Consider the following 10,991-nt stretch of genomic DNA (forward strand, 5'->3'; position numbering starts at 1 on the left):
CTATGAGTTATAATGGTTTACCTTGCGTGCAAACATGCTATTAAAATGGTTGTGATGTGGTATGATAGGGTGGTATCCTCCTCTGAATGATTTAAGTGACTTGACTTGGCACATGTTCACGCATGTAGTTGAAACAAAATCAATATAGCCTTCACGATATTTATGTTCATGGTGGATTATATCCTACTCATACTTGCATTCGGTGTTGATTAATTTTAATGCATGTTCATGACTATTGTCACTCTCTAGCTGGTCGCTTCCTAGTCTTTTGCTAGCCTTCACCTGTACTAAGCGGGAATACTGCTTGTGCATCCAACTCCATAAACCCCAAAGTTATTCCACATGAGTCCACTATACCTTCGTATATGCGGTATCTACCTGCCGTTCCAAGTAAATTTGTATGTGCCAAACTCTAAACCTTCAAATAAATATCCTGTTTTGTAAATCAAATCAAAATAATTGCAAACAATACTCCCCCTGGGACTCTTGTTAGTTGGAGGCACTCGTTGTTTCGAGCAAGCCATGGATTCATGCTTGTTGGTGGAAGGGGGAGTATGAACTTTACCATTCTGTTTGGGAACCGCCTATAATGTGTGTAGCATGGAAGATATCGCCATCTCTTGGTTGTTATGTTGACAATGAAAGTATACCGCTCAAAATATTATTCACCTCTATTTCAAAACCGAGCTCTGGCACCTCTACAAATCCCTGCTTCCCTTTGCGAAGGGCCTATCTATTTACTTTTATGTTGAGTCATCATCCTCTTATTAAAAAGCACCAGTTGGAGAGCACCGCTGTCATTTGCATTCATTACTGTTAGTTTACATTGAGTATGACTTGACTGGATCTCTTTTACCATGAACTACAATGTCTAGTCAGTCCTTGATCTTTAAAGGTGCTTTGCATTTATGTTTTGCGGTCTCAGAAAGGGCTAGCGAGATACCATCTTGTTATATCATATTATGATTGTTTTGAGAAAGTGTTGTCATCCGAGATTTATTATTATTGCTCGCTAGTTGATTATGCCATTGATATGAGTAAACATGAGACCTATGCGTTATTGTGAATATGGTTAGTTCATAATCTTTGCTAAAAACTTGAATGCTGGGTTTACATATTTACAACAACAAGAGGAAACAGAGTTTGTAAAATTTTTTCTTTATCACTTTCAGTTTCTCAACTGAATTGCTTGAGGACAAGCAAAGGTTTAAGCTTGAGGGAGTTGATACGTCTCAGTCGTATCTACTTTTCGAAACACTTTTGCTCTTGTTTTGGACTCTAACTTGCATGATTTGAATGGAAGTAACCCGGACTGACGTTGTTTTCAGCAAAATTGCTATGGTGTTATTTATGTGCAGAAACAAAAGTTCTCGGAATGACCTGAAACTTCACGGAACATCTATTCGGAAAATATAAAAAATCCTTGCAAAAGATGAAGACCAGGGGGCCCACCACCTGTCCATGAGGGTGGGGGGCGCCTGCCCCCCTAGGGCGCGCCCCCTACCTCGTGGACCCCCTGGAGATCCTCCGACCTCAAGTCCAACTCTCTATATTTGCTTTCGGGGAGAAAAAAAATCAAAGAGAAGGATTCATCGCGTTTTACGATACGGAGCCACTGCCAAGCCCTAAACCCTCTCGGGAGGGCTGATCTGGAGTCCGTTCGAGGCTCCGGAGAGGGGAATTCGTCGCCATCGTCATCATCAACCATCCTCCATCACCAATTTCATGTTGCTCACCGCCGTGCGTGAGTAATTCCATCGTAGGCTTGCTGGACGGTGATGGGTTGGATGTGATCTATCATGTAATCGAGTTAGTTTTGTTAGGGTTTGATCCCTAGTATCCACTATGTTCTGAGATTGATGTTGCTATGACTTTGCTATGCTTAATGCTTGTCACTAGGGCCCGAGTGCCATGATTTCAGATCTGAACCTATTATGTTTTCATCAATATATGAGAGTTCTTGATCCTATCTTGCAAGTCTATAGTCACCTATTATGTGTTATGATCCGTTAACCCCGAAGTGACAATAATCGGGATACTTACCAGTGATGACCGTAGTTTGAGGAGTTCATGTATTCACTATGTGCTAATGCTTTGTTCCAGTACTCTATTAAAAGGAGGCCTTAATATCCCTTAGTTTCCGTTAGGACCCCGCTGCCACGGGAGGGTAGGACAAAAGATGTCATGCAAGTTCTTTTCCATAAGCACGTATGACTATATTCAGAATACATGCCTACATTACATTGATGAATTGGAGCTAGTTTTGTTTCACCCTAGGTTATGACTGTTACATGATGAACCACATCCAGCATAATTCGCTATCACCGATCCATTGCCTACGAGCTTTCCATACATTGTTCTTCGCTTATTTACTTTTCCGTTGCTATTGTTATCATCACTACAAAACACCAAAAATATTACTTTTGCTACCGTTACCACTACTATCATATTACTTTGCTACTAAACACTTGCTGCAGATATTAAGTTTCCAGGTGTGGTTGAATTGACAACTCAGCTGCTAATACTTGAGAATGTTCTTTGGCTCCCCTTGAGTCGAATCAATAAATTTGGGTTGAATACTCTACCCTCGAAAACTGTTGCGATCCCCTATACTTGTGGGTTATCAGGTCCTGACATGATGGGGAGGCTTGAAGCAATGAGGTTGGACCTTGGGTGCTAGAACTCGAGGTTGGGAAGGCTGAGGAGAGGTTTGGCATAAAAAAGACGGCCCTTGGTTTCTTTATAAAGGCGGCGGGTATTGAACGCCTCCTCCTAAGCCTGAGAACGTGCCTATTCCTAAGGAATCTTTCCCACAAGACGGATGGGTTACCCACGCTCGTATTGATGGGAATCCCGCGATAAGGGGACACGGTCTCTGCTTCGACAGGACGTGCCAACAAAAACCATGCCCTGAAATATGGAACGGCGGGACGAGAAACGGTTTGAAATAATAACCAGGCAAGCATGACGTCACATTACTAAAGTGGTCAGCGGACTGGATTCATGAAATATTATACTCTTTACGGCTGTGTGTTCAGATCCGGACACGTTTCTTTCGTCCGAAGACTATCTTGGAGTTCGGAAGGAGGAACCCGCCTTGCAATGCCAAAGACAGATCTACGCGTCGGATACCTTGTCATTGAAGCCAGGTTCAGGGGCTACTGAGGGAGTCCTAGACTAAGGGGTTCTCGGGTGTCTGACCCGTTAGCCATCACTACAAGAAATATGTCAACTTGTGACCACCACTATTGGTCACTGAATGGTCACAAATTTCCATTTGTGACCTTTTTGTGACCAAAAACATAAGGTCAAAAGCTGGCCGTCGTAAACTGACTATAGCGACCTTTCTTCTGGAATGGTCGCAAACGTTTATGACCAAAATACATCCACTGTGGCGTTTTGGTCACTAGCAACCTCTCCAGGCCACGTAGGCATCCAACGTGGCAATCTGACGTGGCACAAGATTCAGCCCGGTCCAATTGGGTGTTTTACATGGGCTGAGCCCATTAATTCAGCCTTTTTAATATTTATTTTTTCTGTAAGTTAAGCGGGCCAAGCCCATTTCAGCCTTTTATTTATTTTTGGGCCGGGGCCTTTTAACATTGTTTGGGCCATTATATTTTGGAGCTGGTCCCACTTGTCATCATCTCACACATTGGGCCCACTTGACAAAAATTTCAAAACTGCTCAAATTATTTTCATAAGTGGGTCCCACGAGTCAGGTTTCCATTCCACACGTTTTCAAATCACATACATAGTCAATATTTCAGACGGAACAGTACAAATATAGTTCACCAAATACAACTAAGTCGTACAAATATAGTTTACCAAATACAACTAAGTCTACCACAATCTGTACATAGTGTATTACAACCCAAATATGCCTACTATTACAATATTACAATATTTACAGTCTATACGGCTCTTTGCTGAGTAGGGCTATACAACTTCGAACTTCAAATTTCATAGACCTGGAGCTCCTGTAAAAGAGTGAACACATAGGCTACCAGCATTAGAGTCGCTATTATTCCTGGAGTAGATTTGCAAACCTCCAGGTTTAGTGTACAGACTATTGAAAGAGATCTCATAGAAATGTAGATTTATGGGCCAAATATATGATAAATCAACAGATTCAGCCAACTTCAATGACCTAGATGTTTGTGATGCATCTTCACAGAACCACAAGAACACTAGATATAATATAATATGATTCCAGGATTATAATGCTAACCACAAGAGCATCAATCAGCAGCAGGTAAATAGCTAGCCAACTATCTACTAGACATCATCGACACTTGAACCATAACATATCCAGCATGGAAACAAAAAATGGGACAAGTACTAATTCTGTATAACATGTACAGGAAGTCATCCAATGGTTCCAGCCACACCTAATAAACCAGCGGCACTCTAATACTACTAATTACCAGCAGCAAATAAAATAGCCAGATTAGGCACCAGCAGTTGATCATCGACACAACACTCGGCAAGGACTCAACCACGACGCAAAAAGCATCGAAATCCTAACTAACCCATGAAACAGAGCATGATTGTATCATAGCAAAGGGAGGAGCTCACAATAGTGGTTTGTGTAGCCGATGTCGAACAGCCTCCGTTCGTCGCTTGCGAGCACCATGCACCTTGGTGCCTTGCATACAGCCTCCTTCGAGTCTACGAGAGAAAGAACAAGGTGAAGGTCAGTATGCATCTATTCTGGGTCAAGCTAAGTCAAGGGCATAAGAGATTTTAGTCAACAAAAATTAACATGTGAACATCTTGCACAAACTATCATCATTTATAAAAAATACAAAACAAATATGCAAACAGTTGTACAATAGCCGAGTGCTCATACTTATATTACATTGCTTTAACTCAATTGCTAAGCTAGGAAACAAAAAATCCCACTCTCCATGACGTTATCTCATCGCTCAAGATTTGGGGGCAGCAAGGGTATGAGTAATGGATGCGCTACAGGAGAGAGCTGAGTGGGATTAGTACCTGGAGGTTGCAATTGATGGAGTCATGGTCGTCCTGCTGCTGTTGTATCCCCATGGAACCCTTGTGCTGCACAAGGACAGATGATTGATCAGCTGAAATTGAAATCAACGGTTGCTGTTGCACAAGAGCCTATAATTAAGCTCAACAATGAAAAAGACATGTTTGTTATGTCTTAGACAGAAAAGAAACATGTGATGTTTTTTACGTCAAGATCAAGATAAACAAAATTAAGCAATGCAGGTAAACATCATCATCAGTGTATAATTTCCAATATAAAAAAGCCATGTAGAAACGCCAAGTTACAGAAACTGCATCACAAATATGATTTGTCTCTGGTGTTTGCCATACAACAACAGCAGTAGTACAAAGATGTTTGATTACATGTGAATAGAGATATGACAATAGCAGATATACATAATTTGAGGGAACCACCAGAAGTAGATATGAAAATAGTAGTAGTATAGATTATAGTAGTAAGCATGCAAGGAAACAAAACATGGGACTAATATTGATAGCAACAAAACAACCAGGATAACAATAAGCTACTACAGGTGCAGGTTTAGGAAGCAAGGAACAGAGTGAAACGGCGGTGAGTGTGGAGACTTTATTTTGCTGAACTTTTGGTTATCTTATACTTCTACAGGATGCAGGCAATGGGGTCGTCAGTCTATGGATTTTCTTCCAATTTGACCGTCTTCCCTAGGGATCAGAAAGATTTCGTTTCGAGTTTTTTCAATCTGCTGCACCAACTGTATCTATCTAATCAATAAGACAAGGTCGATGCTAAAAAAAGGCAGTTGAATCTTTTCCTAGAATTCCAAACTGGTGACTTTTGGCACAACGACTAAGCTCCGTAGAACCAAGAGATGCTCAAGATCGATGCTAAAAAAATTGGAAGCATTAACCCTCTACAAGGTAATAATCCGCTATCGCAACTTCAGGTACACGCACTTTTAGCTAGACTAGTCAACAGTGGATTTTCAGCTCATGTTCCAAAATTCTACTAGTCGGCAAGGTCGTCATACGCTCATGCGCATGGTCAGCAGAAGACAAACATATCCTTGTTGGAAGAAATTAGCCTCCGCGCAGACGACATTCCGACGATCCGCTCCAGCTGCAACAGAAAACGTCGGCCCTTGTTAACTTGTTTGCTAGGCGCTCGAATAAAATCAAAACTGAATTTTAACAAAACAATACAGAAGAAATCTAATGTACTACTATATATGAACCGGCTATCTGACTATCACACTCCAACATGCTTTTTTTACAACATGGTGTAGACTGTAACTTTGATGCGCCATGAACTTTGTGGCTGAAGTGCTGTACTTGGAACCAAACTTCTACAAGAGTATGAACGACGAATGTGCTCGACCAAGGTGATGTGTCTGACCTTGTTTTCCAGCAACTTTTTCCAGTTGTACTTGATGTCCCCATTGATCTCCCACCCGAAATTCTTGGCGTCCTGCACCCGAAACTTTTTCCAGCAACATGGTGCAGACTGTAACTTTGATGCACTAGTATCACGCACCTAGATGCAGCGAGCACACACAGATAGATTCAGAGCGTAATTGCAGCAACAAAAATGCAGAGAAGGAGGTAATTCAGGATTGTGCTTACATTCCGCCATGTCCTTCCTTCACAATGGGAAAACTAGTACCAGTCCATCTGATGTGTGCATTAGGATTTGCTGGATTCGAGAACTGATTAAGAACGTGTACGTTTGGTAATTCTTTCTTGAGCTGTTCGACCTTGTCGGTTATTCCTGGGAATCCAAGTGTTGGATCTGTCATGTGGTTACACAAAAGAAACAAGGTTACAGATACAAATCACAGCGGTTGCAAGGAAAATCAATCAGACCTAATCAAGCAAGCAAACATCTGTGCTTCCTTGAGCCAGGAATCAACTATGCTGATGCTATCTATCTATCTCACCAGTTATGAACAACTCAGCACCCATGTATCTCAACAAGATCTGCTTATCAAGCGAGTATTGGCCCGGCATCACCGCGACGAACCTGTAGCCTTTGCTTAGGGCAATCAGAACCAATCCCAGGCCCAAATTACCGCTGGTCGGCTCGACTAGAGTCGTGACACCTGGTGAAATCAGCCCTTTCTCTTCAGCATCCTCGATCATCCTGAAGAAAACAGGAAGAAATAGCACAACATAAGTTCATAATTCCCAACAGTTGCAAAATAAATTCTGGAAAGTGCAACAAAATATACTTGAAATCACCACCTCATCACACCAATCCCTACAGCCAAACAATGAAAATGATGGTTTACACTTTACAAGAAGCCTTAATCTTAGCATAAGTGGAAATTTAGCTCCTTTTAGCCCCCGTTGACTTTTCACAAATTGCTCAACTAGCAGAAATGAAACTAGCTCTGTAAACTGGTACCATCCCAAGATTTGTAAAAGTGAACGAGCCTGGTTAGAACGAGCTGACCGTACCTGAGAGCGCTGCGGTCCTTGACGGAGCAGAGGGGCTGGTAGGCCTCGATCTTGCCGACGATGCGGGCACCCACCCCCTCCTTCCCGGCGATCCGCCTCAGCTCGATCAGCGGCGTCCACCCTATCAGCTGAATCAAATCAACCGCTCCACATGAGCCTCCCCTTAATCCCAGCTCACCTCAGTCTCCGTCAGAGTCGATGTACAGGGGAAGAGGTCGAGGCTTGCCTGGGTGACGTCGGACGCGATGTGCTCGTCCTGCCCAGTCCCGCCGTCCTGGAGCAAGGAAGGGACCCCTCTCCTGCCAGTCCCATAGTGGCCACCCATAGTGGCCCTGAAGGTAGCAGTCCTCCGCCAGGACGACGGAGACCATCGGCGTGAGGTGCAAGATCCGCTCGCTGAGAGGACGCGCCGGCTGGAGAAGCCCCGTGGCCAGCGACCGAAGGCAGGCAGCCATGGCCACGCGCTGCGTAGCACCAACAGAAGGTTCGTCAAGCAGCGCCAAATCAAATCCAGAGAGAGGGGGGTCGAATCGGGGAGTTCCTACCTTGAGACGAAGGGGGGACCAATAGACTCCAGCTCCAGGTAGTCGATGACGGAGCACACGAACGCGTCGTCCACCCGCGCCACCGCGCGCTTGATCCGCTCCGCCACGAACCCCAGCGGCTGCGACAGCACGTCCCCCACGCGCACCGTCACGAGGTCCCGCACGATGGCGTTGCCGAAGTAGTTGGCCGGCAGCTACGGGCGCAGGCGCTGCCGGATGTTGTCCCCTGCGGCGGGAGGGATGAGCGCGGCGGCCCTGCGGCGGAGGGCGCCGACTGAGGCCTCCGGGACGGGCGAAGGAAGAGCGGCGGACGTCCTCTGGGAGGCGAGGAGGAGCAGGTAGTGGCTCGTGGGCACGGGCGGTGGGGTCGGATCTGAATTAGGGAGGGATGGGATCGGCGGGGTGGCGGCGGCGATGTGGGAGACGAGGGGAGAGGGAGCGCGTGAGGGAGAGGGAGCGCTAGGGTTCGTGGGGTGAGAGGGTGAGGGAGTTTTCTTTTTTTCTTTTTTTGAGACAAAGAGGGGGAGCGGGTGAGGGAGAAAGGGCTGTCGTCGGATCCGAGAGCATCCGATGGTGTTTGAGCACGATCCGCGTGACATGTCCATGGACCAATCAGAATCCAGTACACGTTATGACATTCTAAATTGGTCGCAATCGACTAAAAATAAGGTGTTGAACCATATTTTTTCAAAATAAAGTGTTGAATCATAGAAACAATTTTATGATATGAGAAATTCAAAAAGAAACATTCTCATTGTGTCACCAAATGTGACATAGTTTTCAGGAAAACTAACAAACTTGGAATTGGAATAAGACAAATATCTTTTAAAAATTGTTATGAGAAATGAGTTTTTAGGGGGGGGTCATTTTCTAATTTTTCACATGAAAAATTAAAAGAAATGATCTCATATTGTGCACAAGGGTGCATATTGGAATGCAAAACAATGTTGCCTAAGGAAGTTTTCATTTTCTTTGGACAAAAAAACCATTTTCCATTTTTCGAGTGCCCAAAAGGAGGTTTTTTTGTGAAGGACCTCCCAAATAATTGTTGCAAAATTGGACCAAATCATTTTTCTAAAATACTAGGACATATTTAATGCACAATTGATAAAATGGTTGGGTGTAAAAAGTTTTGATCCACCTCTCGTGAAAAAGACAAATTTACGCCGATTCAGCTGGAAGCGGGTCAAATTTGAACTGCAGCTGCCTCGTAGTTTGCTATTTATTTTTTCCAAAAATCATTTCTAGGTACATAAGTATCTATTTAATCAGAGAAACACCAAAAAAATTCCAAAATTCAACCACTAGCTAGGAACGGTCATTCCCGCCGTTTTGACCGCATTTTGAAACGGGCATAAAAAATTCAAAAAAATCAAAAAATTGAGAAACCTTCGCATTATGTCATCATATGTGGCCAAGTTCCTAGGAAAAATAACAAACTTGTAATACGGCAATTATTATAAAAAAGTGTTCTCAGAAACGAGCTATCATGTGTGGAGATCAATGGCTTTCAAGCCAAATGATCAATCTTATGGCCACATTCATGGCATAGTTTGTTCAAATGATCTCATATTGTGCACAAGGGTGCATATTGGAATGGCAAACAATGTTGCCTAAGAAAGTTTTCATTTTCTTTGGACGAAAAAACCATTATCCCCTTTTCGAGTGCCCGAAAGGAGGTTTTTTTGTGAAGGACCTCCAAAATAATTGTTGCAAAATTGGACCAAATCATTTTTCTAAAATACTAGGAGATATTTAATGCACAATTGAAAAAATGGTTGGGTGTAAAAAGTTTTGATCCACCTCTCGTGAAAAAGACAAATTTCCGCCGATTCAGATGGAAGCGGGTCAAATTTGAACTGCAGCTGCCTCATAGTTTGCTATTTATTTTTTCCAAAAATCATTTCTAGGTACATAAGTATCTATTTAATCAGAGAAACACCAAAAAAATTCCAAGATTCAACCACTAGCTAGGAACGGTCATTCCCACCGTTTTGACCGCATTTTGGAACGGGCATAAAAAATTCAAAAAAAATCAAAAAATTGGGAAACCTTCGCATTGTGTCATCATATGTGGCCAAGTTCCTAGGAAAAATAACAAACTTGTAATACGGCAATTATTATAAAAAAGTGTTCTCAGAAACGAGCTATCATGTGTGGAGATCAATGGCTTTCAAGCCAAATGATCAATCTTATGGCCACATTCATGGCATAGTTTGTTCAAATGATCTCATATTGTGCACAAGGGTGCATATTGGAATGGCAAACAATGTTGCCTAAGGAAGTTTTCATTTTCTTTGGACGAAAAAACCATTTTCCATTTTTCGAGTGCCCGAAAGGAGGTTTTTTTGTGAAGGACCTCCAAAATAATTGTTGCAAAATTGGACCAAATCATTTTTCTAAAATACTAGGAGATATTTAATGCACAATTGAAAAAATGGTTGGGTGTAAAAAGTTTTGATCCACCTCTCGTGAAAAAGACAAATTTCCGCCGATTCAGATGGAAGCGGGTCAAATTTGAACTGCAGGTGCCTCATAGTTTGCTATTTATTTTTTCCAAAAATCATTTCTAGGTACATAAGTATCTATTTAATCAGAGAAACACCAAAAAAATTCCAAGATTCAACAACTAGCTAGGAACGGTCATTCCCGCCGTTTTGACCGTATTTTGAAACGGGCATAAAAATTCAAAAAAAATCAAAAAATTGGGAAACCTTCGCATTGTGTCATCATATGTGGACAAGTTCCTAGGAAAAATAACAAACTTGTAATACGGCAATTATTATAAAAAAAGTGTTCTCAGAAACGAGCTATCATGTGTGGAGATCAATGGCTTTCAAGCCAAATGATCAATCTTATGGCCACATTCATGGCATAGTTTGTTCAAATGATCTCATATTGTGCACAAGAGTGCATATTGGAATGGCAAACAATGTTGTCTAAGGAAGTTTTTATTTTCGTTGGAAGAAAAAACAATTTTCCATTTTTTGAGTGCCC

General features: G+C 42.6%; 1 protein-coding gene across 3 annotated transcripts; it reads right to left on the bottom strand.

Moving 5' to 3' along the window:
- Positions 1 to 3,675: 3,675 nt before the first annotated feature.
- On the bottom strand, positions 3,676 to 8,485 carry LOC125508914 (cysteine synthase-like). Of its 3 annotated transcripts, none has more exons than XM_048673723.1 (10): positions 7,995 to 8,485; positions 7,676 to 7,913; positions 7,450 to 7,577; positions 6,930 to 7,132; positions 6,616 to 6,781; positions 6,389 to 6,526; positions 6,024 to 6,112; positions 4,999 to 5,064; positions 4,579 to 4,671; positions 3,676 to 3,980 (listed from the first exon to the last, which is right to left on the bottom strand). In XM_048673723.1, exons 2-7 carry the CDS (start codon positions 7,772 to 7,774, stop codon positions 6,073 to 6,075), a joined length of 774 nt encoding a protein of 257 aa, XP_048529680.1. In that variant the 5' UTR covers positions 7,775 to 7,913; positions 7,995 to 8,485; the 3' UTR covers positions 3,676 to 3,980; positions 4,579 to 4,671; positions 4,999 to 5,064; positions 6,024 to 6,072. The 3 variants fall into 3 exon arrangements, with proteins under 3 accessions (XP_048529680.1, XP_048529679.1, XP_048529678.1); XM_048673722.1 differs by having other exon boundaries at positions 6,003 to 6,112; XM_048673721.1 differs by having other exon boundaries at positions 5,950 to 6,112; positions 7,995 to 8,484.
- Between the last annotated feature and the right edge of the window lie 2,506 nt (positions 8,486 to 10,991).

This window comes from Triticum urartu, chromosome 5 (assembly GCF_003073215.2).
Source record: "Triticum urartu cultivar G1812 chromosome 5, Tu2.1, whole genome shotgun sequence".
Lineage (NCBI taxonomy): Eukaryota > Viridiplantae > Streptophyta > Magnoliopsida > Poales > Poaceae > Triticum > Triticum urartu.

Bases quoted from the DNA above. Each gene is read 5' to 3' on its own strand.
- LOC125508914 (XM_048673723.1), bottom strand. From the start codon at position 7,774: ATGGGTGGCCACTATGGGACTGGCAGGAGAGGGGTCCCTTCCTTGCTC. The intron at 7,578-7,675 runs GCAAGCCTCGAC...GATTTGATTCAG, and splicing joins TCGCGTCCGACGTCACCCAG to CTGATAGGGTGGACGCCGCT. The intron at 7,133-7,449 runs GTACGGTCAGCT...TGTTTTCTTCAG, and splicing joins AAGGACCGCAGCGCTCTCAG to GATGATCGAGGATGCTGAAG.